General features: G+C 44.2%; 1 protein-coding gene across 1 annotated transcript in view; it reads right to left on the bottom strand.

Moving 5' to 3' along the window:
- INTS6 (integrator complex subunit 6) overlaps positions 1-21,033 on the bottom strand; it is a 1,595,672-nt gene that overhangs the window by 446,841 nt on the left and 1,127,798 nt on the right. Inside the window, exon 13 of the mRNA XM_044071680.1 lies at positions 10,212-10,338. Coding sequence (XP_043927615.1) covers positions 10,212-10,338 — 127 coding nt within the window. The remainder of the gene's footprint in view (positions 1-10,211; positions 10,339-21,033) is intronic.

Here is a 21,033-nt window from a genome sequence, read left to right as displayed (position 1 = left end):
ATTGAAGATCTGCATGTAAAACCTGGCAAAAAGAAGTAAGGCTATCATCGCCGCCATGAGGCCTACAGTGTGGAGTACTGTACAGGCTGAAATTGAGGAGCTGTTTACAATTGTCTTGACCTGTGACCTTATTGTTTGAACTCGGTGTGGTGAAATGGCAGACTTTGTGCTGAGAAGTGCTCAAATAAATTCCAATGTATGAGTTGGCTGAAGTTGTGATTTGCTGTAGTTTACAGTTATTCCTAGGAGAGTACAAGTGTGGAGAACCTGATCCCTTGCGGTATGAGTTGATGCCTGGTTGGAGTGGTAATGAGACAGTCATCCAGGTAAGGAAACACTTAGAATGCCTGCAATCTGAGGTAAGCTGCTACTACTGCCATGCATTTGATGAAAATCCTGGGGCTGTGGAGAGTCCAAAGGGTAGTAACCTGAACTGGTAATGACTGGCTCCCAGCCAGAAGCACAGAAACTTTCTGGATTGCCTGTTCATTTTTATGTGCTAATAGGCATCTTGAAGATCTATCGAGCACATCCAGTCGAGATGTTCTTGCCCAAAAAGGGGAGAATGGATTGAACCATGACCATATGGAAATTGCTTCAGTGAACGGGTTTGTTTAAATTTGTGAGATCCAAAATTGGTCTCAAGTCCACTGTATTCTTTGGCACTAAAAAGAACCTTGACTAAGTTCCGGATCCCATCTGGTCTGGTGGAACCTCTTGGATGACTCTTTTTGTCTAGCAGCTTCTGTATCTGAATTACTGTGTAATCCTTCTGACTAGGTAGAACATCGGGGATTTTTCCTGAAATTGGTGGGGGTAGGAAAAATGGTATTATGTAACCCTTGGATACGACCCTCTGCACCCAAGCACCTTTTAAGTCTAGCCAGGCTCTCTGGTGCAGGGACAGTTGATCCCAGATTGCCTCTGCCACAAGGGCAATGACGTCCATTTGAGTTCCCCCTTGCCCCTGGGGAGCCGCCCTCCACGTGTGTCTTGGAAAGGACCTTGGGACTTTTTAAACCTCAGTTTCTGGTCACTCCACTGATTCCTGGAGGAGGAAATTGGGGGGGGGGGGCAAAAACATATGCCGACGACAGACACGGTCTTCTCATCGTTCTCACACCTGAACAGCGTTTCCTTTACTTTAGGGCCAAAAAGAGTAGTTCCATCAAAGGGGGCATTGACAAAACTGGACTTAAATGGCTCCACAAAATCACACAAATGCCTCCAGGCATGCCTCCTCATGGAAATGCCCAAACCCACTGCTCTTGAGGTCCCTTGGAAACTAACCTTACAGAGCTACTGGATATTGACTGTAGGGTTACCAACTGAGAAGTTACCGAACCTTGAATCTCTTCAGAAATGGCTCCTTAGTCAAATCTCTCTGAAGTCTGATATAGTGTGTGCCAAATAGTTCAGCAACCGTAAAACAAACTTCGTTGAAGCAAAGACAAGCTTCCCCGATCTGTCGATCACCCACGAGTCCCTGTTGGGAGGATGGACAGTTGAACTCTCACTGGCTAGATGCTTCTTTGTGACCACCACAACCATGGCATCAACTGGAACTCCTTTCCCCCACAACTGACTGTCTTCATGTGGTGCCATTATCCTGTCTGGTCTCCGAGGTACGGGTTCTATGGAGTCAGGCTCCTTCCACGACTGCCAAGAGATCACGTCAACAAGCTCGTCGGCAGGTAAGTCACGCAAGAAGTAGAGGGCCTTGCAATGAAAGCCTCTAGGAGAACAGATTCCACGGCGTAGGGTTAGAGTGTGTCCAGCCACCTCTCTGTTTAAGTATTTCTAGGATATCTCCAAAGGAGAAATCTTCAGGAGGTGACTGTGGGGACCCTTCACTCTCATTGACATCTGTCTCTTTGGTGATGAAGACCTGTGGAGAGTCTTAGGTGTTCCCTCTTGCATGTCCTTTTCCTGGGAACTTCCTCAGATGGATGCTCTGGGTAAGTCTCGGAAGAGGAAATCAAAATTCCCTCAAAGGAAACTTGAGGCTTAAATACTGGATGCCCCTCTGAAGAAAGGTGGCGAGGCTCTTGATGCTGTGGCATTATGGTAGTATATCTAGGATGCGAAGGGGAAGACTCCATCAGGTCTGCCGATGCACATAACACTCTCTTCACAGACTCAAAGGCAGTGCTCAAAGGAGCTAGAAAGAGGCTCTAATCTGAGAAAACAGGTTTCTGAATCATCAGCCCACCACTTCATCGGCAATATCCTGGAGGTGGAAGCCAGAGCTGAAATGTCCAGGGCTGAGGCTCCGAGGAGTACAGACAGCTCTGAAAACTCCAGAATCAAATGCTGCACCCTGGATTTGACAAGGCGGGCTTTGGCTCTGAGAGCTCTCTGGATCCAAATGGATTGGAGGTCTCAGAGACTATGTCAGATCCTCAGATCTGAAAATAATGGATCCAGACGGCTAGGATCCTGTAACTCTAAAACTACAGAAGTTGTTACAGGAGTAATTTGCAGGGGTGGTGTGGTGGAAGGTCAGATAACCTGACCCAGAGGGGCAGGTGCCAAAGGAAAACCAATCTGCCCCTGCACCGAGAGGATCTTTCTTACCACCTCATCTTCTGTGAGGCTTCCAGAGAAATGAGTGGAGTAAATGGACGGAGATGCTGTTCTCTGTAAAAATGGCGATGAAAGGTTGTCAGGAACTGGATCCATAGATGAAAAGTATCTGGTTCGAGGGCAATACAGTGTTGCCAAGAGTTCTGTCCAAGTCTGATCTGATAAGGTAGGATCCGATTGCTCTAATGTCTTCTGATCTGACCTGGCCAAAGTCTGATCTGTCACATTTTGCTTTGACCTCGTAGGATCCGGAGTAGTAGTCAGATCCTGCACTTTTAACTTTTTCTAATATGGGGTTGAGACCAATTCTTTTGAACTTTTCTTCTGAGAAGAGTCTGAAGAGAATTTTGACTAAGTAGAAGGTTTCGACTTAGGAGACTGGGATATAACTTCTCCAAAAGAAGATAGGATGAGGTCTTTCAAAATTAGCTTATTTTTACGCTCACTGAGAGCTTGAGCATTAAATCCATGGCAAACAGAGCCATTCTCTTGCAAATGCAGATGACCCGAACAGTACACACACAGAGTGTGGGCATCCAAAAGTGGCAGTTCATGCCCGCACTTTGAACACTTTTTAAAACCTGCAGGTTTGTCAACTATGATACAATATCTAGTCAGTGACAACAGCAATAACAGTAAAAAGTACAGTTGTGTACACTTACCATAAATGTAGATGTTCGAGTGTATTCACTGTTGCAGTCATTACATTTGGGTTATCTGCTTGCAGGTAGACCTCAGTCGGCCTGATTAACAAAGTCTTGGGTCCTGCGTCGGTTGCTGTCCCTTCTTCCATGACGTCAGGTCGCCAGGGGTATAAAACATGCAGCAGATGCCATTACATCAGTTTTTCTTGCCCCAGATGTCAGGTGCCCCCCTAATGGTAACCAATTAAATATAAAAGCACGAAGATATACCTCCAACAAAAAAGCAAATACACCAAAAAGGCTTTTAAGCATAGTAAAGGAAAGTAGAGGTATAGCCAAAAGAAGTTAGGGGGCTGGAATTAAGAAACCAGGACTGCAACAGTGAACATCTACATTTATGGTAAGTTTACAAAACTGTACTACGTTCTTTGTGTTTCACTGTTGCAGTCACTACAGTTGGGTAGATTCCCAAAGCTATGGTTGTGAGGAGGAATTTAGACAGCATTAGGGCCAGCTATAAGGCCCTGCAAGACTGCAGTGGCAAAGCCAGCTCTGGATTTAGAGAAAATTGGCAAATGATAATGCTTGGTGAAAGTATGTACAGAACTCCAGGTAGCAGCTTCTAGGATGTCCCTGGTAGGGATGCCTCTGAGAAAGGCTGTAGAGATAGATGCAGCCCTGGTGGAGTGAGGTCTGATCCCTTGGGGGATAGGTTTTCCATGGTGCTAATAGCAGAAATTAATGCAATGGCTTATCCATTTAGAAATGGTTTGGTTTGAAATCGCCTTCCCCTCTGCCCCTGCAGCAAATGCCACCAGCAGTTGTTCAGATTTCCTTTGAGGTTTAGATCTGTCCAAGTAGAATCTAAGTTGTCTGTGCACATCTAAGGAATGCAGTATCTGTTTCCCCTTTATTCTGTGGAATGGGAAAGAAGGTTGGCAAATGAATGGACTGATTAAGAGCCACACTGGATACCACCTTGGGCATGAAGGATGGATTGGTTCTAAGGGACACCCTGTCCGCATGAAAGATGATGAAAGACCCCACTGCCATAAGGGCCTGTAATTCAGATACCCTTCTAGCTGAAGTGATTGCTAAAAGGAAAGCTGTTTTCCAAGAAAGAAATTTTAAGTCTGCAGTAACAGCTGGCTCGAAAGGAGGTAGGGTGAGTTTCTCCAAGGCAAAGTTAAGGTCCCAGGCTAGGGTTAGAGCTCTCCTGGGTGGTCTCAAATTTTTGGCACCTCTGAGGAACTGCTTGAGCAGTGGATGAGAGAAGAGGGGTGGTTCTGCGTTATAATAAGCTGAAATGGCTGAGGTGTGGATTTTAATGGAGGAAAAAGACAGGCCCTTGTGAAGCATCTCAGTTAAGTATTGTAAAATCTGAGGTAAATTGGGCGCTGCTGTGCTCATCCCTTGAGATTGGCTCCAGGCACAGAATCTTTTCCATTTTTCAGCATAAGACTTTCTAGTACTAGGCCTCCTTGCCTCTAAAATGATATCCATCACAGGTTTGCTGAGGGATGGTAAAGGGGAGATTAAGTAATTAGCCAGGCTGCAAGGTTCAGTGTTAGAAGCTGAGCGTGCAGAATCTGGTTCTCCTGCTGAGACAGCAGGGAAAGAGTCTGAGGCAGGTGCCATGGTGATAACCGTGACACACTGTGCAGGAGGGGGTACCAGTGTTGGTACGGCCAGTCTGGAGCAATCAAAATCATCCTTGGTTTGTCCTGTTTGATTTTTAGTAGTACTTTGGAGAGCAGAGGCAGAGGGGGGGAGACTGATCGTTTTTTCCAGCTGAAGGACAGAGCATCCACTTTCCAGGTTTGTTTGTGGGGGAGTCCTTGTGCAAAATTTGTCCAATTGGTAGTTCTGGGGAGAGGCAAACAGGTCTATATCTGGGCTCCCCCCATTTGCTTGTCAACATGTTGAAAATCCTTGGTTCCAGTTTCCACTCATGTAGGTCCATGAGGTTTCTGCTTAATCCGTCTGCCAGTGTATTTAATTTTTCTGGCAGGAATTGAGCTTGTAGGTGCACTTGGTAGCTCAAGGCTGTGTTCCACAATGCCATGGCTAGTCTGCAAAGGAGGTAAGAATGTGTACCCCCCTGCTTGTTTATGTACCACATAACAGTGGTGTTGTCCGTCTTTACCATTAGTTGTCCTCAAGAATGTGGTCCTTGAAGGCTGTGATCCGTCTCCTTCCATGCCCAGCGAGAGACTAGATCAACAATCTCACCCATCAGGGGAGCCATCTAAGATGTAGATGGACCAGAGCCATAAGCCTCCAGAAATATCAACTCCTCTGGAGAAGGATTTTCAGAAGACCAACCACCTTTTTGTTTAAGAATCTCTAATATATCTCCAAAGGAGATGACATCAGGTGGTGATCTGGGGGACCCCTTCTCCCTCAAAATCAGTATCTTCAGTGAGATATTCCAGCAGGGAATCTATGTGCATCCTCTTGCATGTTCTCTTCCGATGGACTTCCTCAGGGGGATGTTCAGGGAAGGTGTCAGAAGAGAGAGGGAGTTTCTCCATGGGAACCAACTGGAAGCTAGATGGAACAGCCTGTCCCTGTGGAGTAGGTCTGATGGACTCAGAGTTCAGAACTGAAGCGGGAATAAGGGGAGTATCCAAAGGAAGACAGTCCAGATCTCTAGCATGAGAAAAGCCCTTCTCACAGCCTCAAAGGCAGATGGACCAGGAAAAGTAGTGGCCACCCGCACTAGAGTAGAGTGTTCCAGTAGGGGCACGACTTCGATCAGATCCGTGCCTGGAGGAGGGAACTGGACCAAGGTTTCCAGTGTCAAGGTTTCAAGGGGCAGGGATGGATCTGTCAAAATTGGAGTAAATCCCAGCTCCACGGATCCAATGCCAGTGCTTCGGCTCAAGGACCCATTCCTATCCAAAGGAACAGTAGCAGAACTGGTCAGGGATGCTACTGGAGTCAAGGAATTCTCTTCAGATCCAACTCAGGAACTCTGGAAGCTGTCGATCCAGGGGCTACGAAACCAAAGGATAGACAAGAGAAGGAGATAATACCGTGTGAGTAGTGGCAGGAAGACTCACAGATCTAATATGGGACAGATCTGAGACAACTTCCATCTGGATATGAGCTCTAAGGAAATTTTGCATCATCCTATCCACCTCCGCTTTGGAAAGATTTCTGGAGGACCTGGTGGATGAAGTAGTTGACTGAAGCCTAAACTGCTTTTTGGGAGTTTGCATAAAAGAGGAATGGAGCTTAGGGGAGATCAGATCCAAAATAAACTAAGAGAATGAGCTCTAGGAGTGTACTATATACTAGGCTTCGGATCAGAGGGCTTGGAATCTGTAATCTGACATTTAGGTATTGCTGATATGATAATCAAATCCAATGTTTTACGATATGAAGATTTTGGATCTGGAGTATGTATTTTTGGACCTGAAGTAGTTGGAACCGATATTTATGAAACTTTAGGAGGCAGTTCCAAAGAAGTCTTGGGAGACTTTGGTGGTGAATGTTTCCTATGCTCCGAAGGAGTTTTAGAGGTCATACTGGGGGTTTGAGCCCCTGAAGAAGACATAGTTGAGGGAGGAAGTAAACCCTTAAGGATAAGTTTATTGCGTCTGTTAGCTAAAGCTCTTATACTGAATGCTGCACATATTGAGCAGTTGGTGTTTAAATGAGCTGCTCCTAGACATATTCACACTCCTTGTGGGCATCTGAGTTACAAATTTTGTGCCCACAAGAAGTTCATTTTTTAAAACCTGTCAGCTATGACAGTACAAGGGGGGGAGAAAAAGGAGAGAGAAAAATGTAACAAAAAATATATTTTTTATTTACACACAAAAAAATGCCAACAAAGATAATTAAGAATTACTTACCCTGTTAAAAGTGTAGGAGACAGGAGGAGTACAGAAAGAGAAATTATCAACGATGGTAAATTAAAAAAAATATTATGGTAATATTTATTTATTTATTTGCATTTGTTTACCGGGATGGTCCAGCTGGGCCAGAAGTGCCCATTTTCAGTGGATTCCCAGAGAGAAAAGCTCCATATACAAGACATTTCACATGCAATACACAACTTACATTAATAAAGACATTTAGTACATAATATTGGCAGCTTATCCAATTGGTGAAAAAACAGTACATAAGTAATCATTCTCAAATCAAAGACATTATACAAGCAATACAGAGTATATACAGGAAAAAATTCCATACGAGTAGTTTTCAGCTAGCAAAATTTATATAGGACACTTCATGCAGTGGGTGCAAAGTTTTGTGTCTTTCGGCTTTTTCCTGGTTAGGGGTCGCCACAGCGGAACTCCGGTCTGCTAATGATTGGCAGAAGATTTTTACGTACAGAGTTGCCAGCTCTGATGCACAGCCTTCAACGAAGGAACGTCCACTTACGCATGTCTCCACACAGAAGACGCTCTAGTTGAGAATCGAACCGAACAGCATCTTACTGTGAGGTGACAACGCTACCGCAGCACCAAGTGGGTGTAAAGCAGATATAGAAATTAAAGACTAAGTACTTAAACTTTTCACACGTTTAGGAGGTGTAATAGCTCAGCGATAGGCTATACGAGTCCTGTTGCAGGAATCAACAAAGTCAGTGGATATTGTTGCAGATATACGTGGTGGTTCTCAATATCAATGAGAAACTCCTGACACAGAAAAAAAAAAGACTGAGAGCTAGGTTTACAGTAAAAAGAAAGGAAATTCTATATAAGAAAATTAAATTTTTTTAACTTACAAGAAAACTTGAAAGACTTGGGGGGGGGGGTGCTGCGAGAGAAGGATCCTACATCTGAGCGAGATGGTGGCAAATGAGATCTGGGGTACTGGGGATGGACTAGGGCATCATGGGTAGAGGGAAGAGCTCGACAGTTGGATCCAAAGTCTTAAGTATGCGTCCAAGTTGGTTCTGAGGATCAGATCCATAACCCATTGGTTGATGAAGAATGAAAAGGACAACATCAGATCAAGTATTTACACACACCCTAAATATGTGATTAATGGAAAGAGATCACCAGGAAACATTTAATGCAAGAGAACTCCATCCACACACATCTCTCACACCCCTAAATAAGAACTCCATCCACCTGCATTTCACACACCCCCACATAAACAAAAATCTAGAAAGGGGCTTTACTCTATTTCTAATCTTACCTGCAACCTTGACTTGGCGGTGTGCTGGCAGAGCCCCCCCCACACACACACTAGATGGTATGGGGGGGCACAGCCCCAGTAAATTCATTTGTTTACCCCATATACAACATCTTTTAGGCTACATTTTGTTTTGAGTTTACCTACTCTTACATAAACTGCTTCAGTATTAATACCTGCCTATTCAAGAATTCAAATTTCATATTATGTGATTTCTTAACTCTTTGAGGTTTCATATTTAGAATATTCAACAACATGAGCATCACCCTTCTTTCATCAACCTTCTTATACATACTTGGAGCAGTCATCTACTACAAACTCTGTATTAAATTTGCACTTTACTTTCAACAACAATACAGCCGTGACTGCAGAGATGTGTACTGTCACCTCTGACAGCAAAGTTACTGCTCAAGAAGGCCTGGCACATTACAATCAACTATGATTGCAAATTTCTCTACAATAAACTGACAAGCTAAAAAAGTCTCACCTTTTAGAACTCCAAACTTATGCCCAACAGTCTTGGCGGCAAATGCAGCAACACCTTGACTTGCTCATATTCAAGGCACACCATATAAAATATCATCATTAATATTCAGTCTACTGACTTAAAAACAAGGAACAGGTCAGCTGAAGAATGTTGCCAATGAGTCAGGAGTACAGAAAAAACACCCTCCGTTGCTGGGATGCCTGTGATGGCATTAGTAAACCCTCATGGGTGCCTATTTGATAACTCCCCCAGATGGCTCTCATCCCATACAGTACTGAGATATAGTCTCTCATACAGAGGAATGAATGGGCTGAGCCTTACTGGGGTTGGCTTGCAGTCATGGTGGGAAATGACCTAGGAATCAACAAAACTGCTAATATGGCAAAGTAAGAACCTGATAACAAGAGCCTGAGATGACCTGCACTCAATGGCCTATTTGCCTTGACAGCAGTGTACCATCCACCTTAGTAACTGTAACAGCATAATAACCTACTCATCTACTGTTGACTTAGTGAAGCTCTGTGAGGATGCATTAGATGACATTGTTAAAATAAACCTAAAAATGATACCATCACCAGAGTGAATGGCAAGTCTGTGTACTACTGGAAATACACACACAACTGACTGCTAATAGCTGGGTGATGTAAAGGCTCAGCACCAAGTCTTTTCTTACCTTTCAGTCTGACAACCCATTCATTTAACTGCAACAAGATGGCTTTCAGCTGCAAATCTGGAAATTATTAATGAGTAGCCATATGGCCCAAAGGTATGCAATGATATATTAGCATAATGTTTTTAATGACTTCAAATATGATATCTCAGCTGACGTTCATAAATGTCAATGGCTATAAGAAACAGCTCTAGTAAAAGTGTATGGAACATAGCAAACAAAATGTCTGTGTATTACAACTACAACTCAGTGATGCCAATAAGAGTAGCTAATTATGGAGGAAAGAAAGAATCAAGGAACAACAAGACAATCTAAAAACTACAGATAAACAGTAATGTCCACGAACATATACCCTTGGTGAAGATGTGTGTGAGATGGAAGGATGTACTCTATTCAATAAACAACACTGTAATATATCTGTAGAAAGCACTGAAGCCATCACCTAATGCTCCTTCTAAATGCTCATTCTTCAGTGCCAAATCACAAAGGAAAAGAAGTAGTACTACTGCAAACTGTCAGGTGCAATAACTTGTACGATTAACTGCAAAGACTGAAGTGGCAGACAAAAAACTACTGCTTGTTCCACTTCTTGCTGAATAAATTCTATAAATGTGTCACTACATTTGTAGCTTTCATTTTTTTTCCCTTTTATGAGAACAAAACTATTTACCTTCATCTTGCCCTCTAAGGATATTGCGTGTTGTCCTCAATAGGTTACATCTCATTCTCGTCAAATGATCTACAAGACTGCTCCGCTGCACATCGTAAGGATTCTTGAAGGTCTGAGGTTTCAAATTCTACGAACAATTTTTAAGAATTTGTCATTGCCAGAAACAAACAAAAACAATACTTTTACTTAATTTCTTTTTTACTTATTCCAAATCAGCAACTCAGAAACAATAAAACATTGTAAAATTCAAAAAAGAGATGTCATACTCCTATGCAACCCACCCCAAAACACATAAGACTTTAAAATAAAGTACAGTTGTGTACACTTACCATAAATGTAGATGTTCGAGTGTATTCACTGTTGCAGTCATCACATTCGGGTTATCCCTGCCAGGGTAGTCCTCGGCTGGCCCGAATACCAGAGACTTAGTATTTCTGGGTCGGTTGCTGTCACTTGAGGACTGACGTCAGGTTGTCAGTGGTATAAAGTAAGGCAGCAGACGCCATTACATCAGTTTTTCTTGCCCTAACCTGTCAGGAGACCCCAAAGTAGGAGGCCAGGTTCTGGTGGAAAACCCCCACCAGTGGAAAATAAATACTAATATGTCTCTTGTAAGGAAAGGAGAACAATAAGGAAGAATGGCAACAAAAGGAGAAAGAGAAAAAAGGGGGGTGGAGGGAGGGAAACCAGGATTGCAACACTGAATACAACGAACATCTACATTTATGGTAACTGTACACAACTCTATTATGTTCTTTGTGTTTCACTGTTGCAGTCATCACATTTGTGTAGATTCCCAAAGCTGAGGAAATGGGTGGAGGCAGTCAAGGAAGCTAGGGCTGGCTAGGATACCTTGCAAGACTGCAGAGGCAAACCCTGCCCTGGATTTTGAGAAGAGAGCTAGGTGGTAATGTTTGGTAAAAGTGTGAACAGATGTCCAGGTGGCAGCCTCCAGGATGTCCCTGGTGGGGACTCCTCTGAGGAAAGCTGCAGTGGTGGAGGCTTCTCTGATGGAGTGTGTCCTGACCCCCTTGGGGGGAGGCTTACCATGCTGTTTGTAGCAGAAATGGATGCAGTGTGCTATCCATCTGAAAACGGTTTGCTTGGAGATGGCTTTGCCTTCTGCCCCTGTAGCAAAGCTAACCAGCAATTGATCAGACTTTCTGAAGGATTTAGTCCTGTCCAGATAGTATCTGAGCTGTCTGTGCACATTTAGAGAGTGAAGAATCCTTTCCCCCTTGTTCTGGGGATTAGGAAAGAATGTGGGCAAATGAATGGATTGGTTGAGAGCCACACTGGACACCACCTTGGGCATGAAGGATGGGTTAGTTTTGCATGGAAGACGATAAAGGGTTCCACAGCCATGAGTGCTTGCAGCTCAGAGGCTCTTCTGGCTGAAGTGATGGCCAGAAGGAAGGCTGTCTTCCAGGAGAGAAATTTTAGCTCTGCAGAAGAAGCTGGTTCAAAAGGAGCCAGGGTGAGCTTTCCCAAGACAAAGTTAAGGTCCTAAGCTGGTGTTGGTGCCCTTCTGGGGGGCCTTAAGTTGCTAGCCCCTCTGAGGAACTGTTTGATCAAAGGGTGCGAGAAAAGGGGCTGCTCAGTGGGAAAATGAACAGAAATAGCAGAGGCATGAATTTTTATAGAGGAGAAAGAGAGACCACCGTGTAGTAAGTCAGCTAAGTAATCCAGGATGAGAGGGCTGGAGGGTTGTGCCGTATTGGCCTCCTTAGCCTGGATCCAGGTGCAGAACCTTTTCCATTTATCTGCATAAGACTTTCTGGTGCTAGGGTGTCAGGCCTAACGGATAACATCCATAACCTGTTTACTGAGGATGGCAGATAGGTTCGGGGTTAGGGAATAAGTCAAGCTGCCAAACTGAGTGTCTGCAATTGGGGATGCATTAATTCCCCTTCCCTCTGGGTTAGGAGGTCTGGAATCTGAGGAAGATGCCATGGAGGCAGCGGGGACAGGCTGCGCAGCAAGGGGTACCAGTGCTGTTGGGGCCAGTCTGGAGCTATAAGAATGGTCCTTGTTTTTTCCTCCTTTATTTTGAGCAGTACTCTGGGGATGAGAGGTGGGGGAAGAAAGGTATAGACCAAGAGGATGACCCAGGGGAAGGACAGGGCATCCACTTTCCAAGCCATGCAGGGATGCTCCCTGGTGCAGAATTTGTTGAGCTGATGGTTGTTGCAGAAGGCAAAGAGGTCGACCTTTGGGGTTCCCCATTCCTGAGTTATTAGGGTGAAAGTACTTCTGTTGAGCTGCCACTCGTGTGGGTCCAGAAGGTTTCTGCTTAATTGGTCTGCCAGGGAGCCGAGAGAGTCTGGTAGGTATTGTGCTAACAGGTGTAGTTGCATGGAAGAGGCTGTGAGCCAAAGGGTCATGGCCAGCCTGTATAGAGAGTAGGAATGAGTCCCTTCCTCCTTGTTGAAGCACCACATCACAGTGGTGTTGTCTGTTTTGATCAGGAGAACCCCTGGAGAGAGAGAGAAGAGGTTTGGAAAGCTATCAAGGTATACAGCACAGCCATCATCTCTTTTTGAATGATGTGCAGGGGGATTTGCTGTGGGCTCCACTGGCCCTGTATGCATCTGCTGTCCAGGTGTGCACCCCAAGCATAGTCTGATGCATCTGTGGTGAGGGTCTGGGCGGCGGGGTGTGGGGAGAAGGGCAGTCCCTTGCTGTGGCAGAATGCTGTTGCCCACCAAAGAAATTCCTTTCTGAGGCAAGGAATTATAGGTAGAAGAGCTCCCAGGTCTTCAGAGTGTTGACACCAGAGGCTCTTTAGGTAACACTGAAGTTTCTTCATATGCAGTCTGGCATATGGAATGAGGAGTATGCAAGATGCCATGAACCCCAGAACTTGCAGGGTTTTTCTTGCAGAAAGCTGGGGCTTTATGGCCAGTTGAGAGAAGTAGGCTGACAGGAAAATTGTTTTTTTTCTGGTGCAAGGTATGCCATCTGGAATGCTGTATCCAGACTTGCTCCCAGGAAGAGTATCCTTTGGGTGGGCACCTGTTTTGATTTCTTTTCATTCACTGTGTACCCTAGGGAGGTTAGTAGGCTCTTTACAAAGGTCAGATGCTTGAGCAGCTTTTCCTGGCTACACATCTGAATAAGGCAGTTGTCTAAGTAGGGATAAATTTGAATATTTCTTTGTCTGCAAAAGACAATAGCTGGAGCAAGGCATTTTGTGAAAACTCTGGGAGCAGTAGATAAGCCAAAGGGAAGTGCAGAGAACTGAAAGTGTTGAGATCCTGCCCTGAAGCAGAGATATTTTCTGCATGATCCCCTGATAGGAATGTGGAGGTAGGCCTCTTTTAGATCCAGGGTGGCTAGCCAAGCGTCCTTGGAGAGCATGGGTAGCAGCTGCTGGAGGGTAAACATTTTGAATTTTGGGATCACCAGGAAGGTGTTTAGAATGGACAGATTGAGGATAGGGCACCAGGTGCCCACTTTTCTGGGCACCAGAAAAAGTCTGGAGTAGAAGCCTTGCCCTATCTGTTCTGCAGGAACGTGCTCTATTGCCCTCAAAGAGAGCAGAGAAAGGATTTGCTTTTGAGCCTCAGCCCGCAGATTTGGTGGTAGATCTGGGAACCCTTTTGGGGTTCGAAGGGTGTGGAAGGAGAATTTGTATCCCTGAGACACAATGTTTAGAACCCATTGGTCCTTAGTAATGGTGGCCCAGGTGCTTGAGTGAAAGGAGAGTTTTCCTCCTAGGGGTAAGTGAAGGTGGGCAGAGGGGAGGTCGGGAGGAGGTGAGACATTGTGAGTTCTTACCATAAGGGGGTGGGGCTTAGAATTCCCTGTTTTTTATGTGGAGGTAGTCCACTGCTTAGACCTCTGCTTTCCCAGAGGCTGCTGTCTGGGGGGGGTCTGTTTCCATGGGGCCTAGCCTGGGCCTGTTTACTCAGAGCAGGAAAGGACCAGTGCACTTGGAGAGAAATGTCTGCTGGACCTGTAAGAAATATTTAACTGTTTGCATAAATTTTGCTTTTTCTTCCATCTTTTTTAAGACCTCTTCTGCCTTAGTGCCAAATAAGTTATCTTTCTGCAAAGAGGCATCCAACAATTTAGATTTGACATTATCTGGCAGGGGTTGTTCCTTAAGCCATGTATGTCTTCTAATGACAGATTCAGTGACTGATGCCTTGCAAGAAGCTTCTAGGGCATCAAAACCACAGTGCAAAGTGTGTTTAGTTACTTGAGTTGCAGAATGCATTAAATCTTTAGATTCTGCCCAAGCAGGAAAGGAAGACATTTTTCTGTTTAAGGTGTTCCAAGATATGTTGCTGATATTTAAGCATATGGAACTGACAATTCAGTGCCCTGATAGCAAGAGTAGCTGAGATGTATACTTTTTTTACCCCATCTGTCCAATGCTTGGGAATCCCTGTCTGAGGGGATAGGATTCTTAGCAGAGGTTGCTTTAACCCTTTTTGGCCCTTGAGAAATGACCTCAGGGTCAGCTGTTGGATTTTTAAAAAGATATTTGTGTGAGTCAGGGACTCTGTAGTACCTGTCTGATTTTCTGGGAGCAAGAGGTAGGGCTGTCAGGAGTCAAGCTGGATTCAAGGAAAACATCATTCACCACATCCAGGACTGGGTGGATGGCTAAGGGTCTGTGTTGTGGAAGATAGAGGAATTCCCCAAGTCTCTTTTTAGACTGACAGTAGTCCTGACTCTCCCATTGGAAATGCTCCCTTAAAGTATGCAGGTTTTCCCCAAAGGAAAAATCCTCTGGGGGAGAGACTGAAGGAATGGATTCCTCTGCATCAGAATCCTTATAAGTGGAGAGGGGTTGCATGTCTTCATAGTCAGATGCATCAGATTCATCTGACTTGTTCAGACAAAACTACTTTGGACAGATCTCTTTTCCTTTTTGAGGGGGTAGCTTAGCTTCCCCTGATCAGCATGATTCCACCATTTTAAGCATTTGAGACTGAGGTAAGGTAGCAGGCACCTGAGAGTGGGTGGTCAGTTTCTTGGGTGGGGTTCGAACCCTGGGCCTAAGGAACTCGGTTGTTTTCAAAAGAATGGTAGTCATGAAAGAAGATGTCAGTTTGTGTTGAGATTTGGTGGTGCAAAGAACTTCCTCGGAAACCGATGCCTGCTCAGCGGCTCTGGACCCATCCAAGGTAGAGACGACCGCAGGATCCTTAAACAAAAGAGTTTTGTGGCATACCGGACTCCGAAAGGGTCTTGGTAGCGGCCTGCGAATCAACTGAAGCGGGCATCAGGGGCTGCAAAAGCGTCTCACTGAGTACTGGAGGACTGATGACTAGCTTAACGGAAGCGTCGTTGGAAGGTTTGGACCTGTGCGGTCTGTCTCTATCTTTACATTTTTTCGGAAGATCTGATGTCGGATGGCTTACCAAAGCCATATTGGAATTCGAGGAATGTAAACGAAAATACCTGGCTACAATACGGGCCTGAAGATGGACAGTTCTAGCGTTAAACAAAGCACAGAAGTGACATCGGGAGATGCTGTGGTCTGGGCCTAGACAAGTGACGCAATGAGTGGACGTCTCGGTGTGGTATTTGCTTTCCACAGGTGGGACAATTATTAACTTTTTCTGATATTGGTTAGTGCAAGAAAAAAGGATCCCCAATGGGGTACTTAGCTTTAGAACATTTCAGCGTCAATTCAGGAACGAAAACTCAGGTAGCGCCATGCCTTTTATCTGTTTATATAGGTGGGTATGAAAAAGAAAGATGTTATTTGTAAAGACCAAATGCAGTCGTTCACACAGAAAATCTATGTGCCTTAGTGTATACGGAGAATATTCTATTAAGTATTGTTTAACATACTGTATACCTATTTGATTCTGTATTACAGTGAATAATGAGCCTACATTGAGTGTTGCAAATTGACAGTCTTTCAGGTCCTGTTCATTTGACCATGCAAACAATTGGCTGAGAGAATCATTGGTATCTTTCATGATGGTACCTGTGAATTCCAAACCACTCTAACTGGGAATCCAGGTATTTAGATAGGGGCTCAGTGACCCAGCCCCAGCTTATACTACTGCTCTCAATGGTGGTGCTGATAGGGATTTATGCATCTTTGGGACACCATATATGAATGGTGTCCATGGGGATGTAGTGACTAAATACTGTAACCAGTCATTATCAAATAATTGATTATCATGCATTCTATGTAATGTGTCTGTTACTAATTTTACAATTATACAGATTTCATGTCTCTTTTATACACATCTGTATTCAACATGTCTAGCATAGTTTGTACATAGTAATCAGTATCAAGTACTGCCACTCCACTCCCTTTCTCAGCACCTTTGATTAGTATTTGTTCATTGTTAGCTAGTTAATCTACAGCGTTACACAGAGCATATGTGATATTGAGGAAGGAATTAATATGTTTGTTTTGGTACATTTGGCATATGTCATGTTCTGCAGCCTTTTAAAATACTTGAACAGTGGAGCTTTGTAGGGTATATACATGCTTGCTGATTTGTAGCGGTTAGTTATCTTTTCAGAACCTAAACCAAATAACAGTTTTAAATTACGAGTTCTTACAAAATATTTGAACTCCCTAACAGATTGTGCAATGTAAGCAAATTGCTCAGGTACAAAAGTTAAAGCTCTTTTTAGAACAGAGTATTCATCAGGTGTTAAAGTATATTGTGAAAGACTGAATAGCAGTTCTTTCTTTATGTCCTTGTTTGGCTTGTCACTGGTCGATGTTCTGCTTGTGAGCCCGGTTTGTCTCTCTGAAAACTCCTGGTCCGCTGATGGGATTGAGTCAACTATGATACCTGAAATCTGATATACATGCATTTTTAGTGTTTTTAAATTGTGCTTTAAGTGTCTTAACTGAGTTTTATTGAAAGTATCTACTTGTTTAGTCATGGTTCCAGAAACTTTTTGTTTACTATGCTTTGAAGTGCAAAGGATTAATTGCCAGTTCCTACTTTTTGATATAAGGATGATTGCCGTTGACATTAACCCTAAAGCTTGGAGGATTAATCGAGCTGAGAGAGGAGTTTTGGATGATTTTCCTGACCTGAAACTGAATAGTCTGAATTCTTGTCAAAGGGAGAGATGCTGTTTGTGTGACCTTCTTGAAAGAAGCACTTATGAATTTCAATATCTGTGTTGGTTCGAGAAGAGATTTGTTGTAATTGACAGAAATTCCCAGATGATAGTGTAACTGGAGTACACAGTCTCGCGCTTGAATCAGATGATGCCTGCTCGGAGCGGTTATGGGCCAGTCGTCTAAATATGGAGACATCCAGAATCCCTGCAGTTTCAAGTGAGCTGCTACTACTGCCATAGATTTGGTAAACACCCTGGGGCTGTGGTGAGACCAAAGGGCAGAACTCTGAATTGGTAATGACTGGCTCCCAGCTGGAAGCATAGATATCTCCTGGAACATCTGTTCATTTTTATGTGATAGTATGCAGCCTGAAGATCTATCGAGCACATCCGGTCATCCTTGTGACCATCTGAAACTTTATGTACTGAACAGACTGATTTAGATTGCTGAAATCCAAAATTGGTCTCATCTAAGAAGAGTGTACCAAATGATATCAGAGAAAGGGAAACCACACCAGTCAAGGCTAGAAACGTGCAATGAGGATAACCTTGATCTTCTGTTGTAATGCTTTCTGCAGAAATTTTGGAATTAGGGGAGTTGGTGGGAAAACATATAGAAGATCGCAGGCCCAATCTCTTGGGGACTCCCCCTTTGGAGGTATCAGAACAAAGAACTTGCGGCCTTTGGAACTGATGGGAGAAGCAAAAAGATCACAGTATGGTTGGCCCACTGATGAAAGACTTATGTCACTACTGTTGGAGTGAGAGACCACTTGCAAGGTAGCAAAATAAATCTGTTCAGTCTGTCTGCTAGAATCTTGGTCTTCCCTGGTATGTGCACTGCTATCAGAAAGCAGTTGGAAAATATGACTCATTACCACTCTCTCATTGCTTCTTGACACAATGGGTAGGAGGATGTTCCCCTTGTTTGTTGATGTACCAGACTTTTGATATGTTGTTGGACTGGATAGAAATCATCCATACAGGAAGAACATCCTAGAAAAACTTGCAACATTAGGAGGCCTGCTCTCATTTCCAAGGCAATAATGTGAAGATTGGCCTCTGATGGGGCCACATGCCTTGGCCCATCTTTCTCATGTAATGTCCCCCACTCCCCTTGAGAAGCATTTATGATCACTTTGGCTTTGGGAGAGGGGAAACAAAGGGACGGCAGTGAATCAAATCTGGAGACTGAATCCATGAAACTAAATGATGCATGCGGATTTTTGTTAAATGGACTGGAAAGGTCATGGGCTGGAATCTGATAGACCACTGGCCCGTTAATGTCCACTGCAACACTCTCATATAATACCTTGCCAATGGGACCAAAATAATGGAGGCTGCCACTGACCGTAGATGTTGAAGAACTAGAATGGAAGGCAGCATCTGATGGGAAAGGAGTTGTGGGCCTGACTTCTTAGAGTGATTAACCTGTTCTCCTGTAACCTTGCAAAACAGTTGTGTCTAACTGTGCTCCTATGAATTCCAAAACTGTACTGGGGAAATTGTAAATTGTTCTGGTTCACTCTGATTCCTAGATTAGGGCATAGCTGAAGCAAATAACTTCAGGCCCAGACTAGCAGAGATGTGGTAGGAGCAGTAAGGAGCCAGCCTAGAATACTTGTATTCTAAGAAGAGCTGCAACCACTGCCATGTATTTGGTGAACGCCAAGGAGGTTGCAGTGAGGCCAAAATATAGGGCTCTGAACTCAAAAATTACTGACGCAGGCCAGAAGTGAAGAAACCTCCTGCAGAGTCTGTCCATTTTGATGTGGTAGCATGCGTCCTGAAGGTTTGTCGAACACATCCAATCATCTTTCCTCAGAAGGGAAAGAATGGACTGCACAATGACCACATGGAACTTTGTGTGCTTGACATATTGATTCAAGTGGCTGAAGTCCAAAATTGATCCCCATTTTTCTTTTGCTACTAAAAGAATCTGGAATAAGTTCTGAACCCTTGCTGGCATGTTGGGACTTCTTGGATGACTCGCTTGTCTAGCAGCTTTTTTTTATTTCTAATGTTGCTGTTGCTTTTCTTTCACAGGGTGATATATTGGGAAGTTTATTTGCAGTGGGGGTGGATACAGGAAGGGAATGTAATTGCCTCTGGTAATAACTGTCTGTAATCTAACACCTTTGGTGACGGACTTCCAGGCTTCTGGGTACCGAAATAAGTGCTCCCAATTGCCTCCAGAGTGCAGCAGTTGGGCAACTGTTCAGGAGCGCTGACAAGACCTCTCTGAAAATGGACCCCCTGAAACCTTGATTCTATGGACTTCCTCTGCCATGAGAGTGACATCTACTGTTAGAATATCTCCCTCTGCCTCGAGAGAATCTATCTCCAGAAGAACCCGGAGGAAACCCTTGAGACTTTCAAAAACACAGCTTTTTACACCTTTTTTTGTTTCTAGAAAAGGTCTTCTGGGTGGGAGAAAGCTGTATGCCTATGGTAAAAAGATTTTTCCCATTCTGCTCACTCCTGGAGAGTGTGTCTTTGGCCTTAGGGCCAAACAAAGTCAAGCAATCAAACAAGGTGTTGATAAAAGATGTCTTAAAAGACTCCACAAATCACACATATGCATGTAGGCATGCCTTCTTATGGCAGTGCCTGCCCCTGCAGCTCTCAAAACACCTTCTATTGCATTGGATATGAATCACATGGAGGTGTTCCACAGGGACTGAAGGGTGGCCAGCTGCTAATTCACGGTTTTTCTGTCTTACACAGATATGGACGGAAAAATAGACTTGGAGAGCTCCTGTCAAGTCTTTCTGAAACCTAGTCATTTGTGACAAATATTTCAGTGACCTTAACAAAGACGCACTTAACTGAAGCATAAAACTAGTTCCCAAACATGTCCATAGTTTTGGTATTTCCATTAAAAGGATGAACAGATGAGCTCTCTTCTATGAGTTAATTCTTAGTGGCTGCCACTACTACCATGGTGTCAACTGCCAGGCCTTTGGTCCAGTGAGAGTGGTCTTTAGGGGAAACAAGATATTTATCGGACTTTCTGGGAAATGGTTCTGTGACATCTGGTTCCTTCCATGCCAGTGAAACATTAAATCCACCATCTCATCAGCTGGGGGAACCACCCAAGGAGTAGCTGAACCAGAACCAAAAGCCTTAAGAAAAACAGATTCCTCTTGAGAAGGGGCTTTGGAAGACTAACCTCCTTTCTGTCTGACAAACTTGAAGGATCGCCCCAAATGAGAAGTTCTCAAGTGGTGATCTAGGAGACCCATAACCTTCATCAAAATCCATGTCTTCTGTCAGACACTCCTTGGGGAAGTCAACGTGCCTCATCTTACACTTATGCTTCTGAGCAGCCTCCATGGGTGAAGTTCAGCAGAGGACTCAGAAGGCTGAGGGGTGCCCTGAATGAGGACTGTCTCAAAGTTAGTATGAACTGGCTGTCCCGATGGAATAGACTGCACAGGATTAGGACCCAGGGCTATCACTTGCACAGCAGCTGGAGCCGACAGGGATACAGATGTCCACTCTCCAGCCTTGGAGAGCGCTTTCTCAACTGTCTCAAAGGCAAAAGTTGACAGAGAACTCAAGATCACCCTAGTAGGGGCCAAAGCTGACAGCAGCATGACATCACCAACCTGACTCAGCTCAGCTCCAGCTTCGATCTTGGAGCAATCCAGCATCGAGGCTCTGAGGGGAAGGAATGGCTCAGACAGCTTCAGAGTTGAACCCTTTCCCCAGACTCAGTGCAGAAGCTTCAGCTAAGATGAAATTGGAACCATTTGGGTCA

Source organism: Protopterus annectens, chromosome 5.part0, assembly GCF_019279795.1.
Source record: "Protopterus annectens isolate FY-2018-M chromosome 5.part0, PAN1.0, whole genome shotgun sequence".
NCBI lineage: Eukaryota > Metazoa > Chordata > Ceratodontiformes > Protopteridae > Protopterus > Protopterus annectens.
This window is presented reverse-complemented; position numbering and strand designations above follow the sequence as displayed.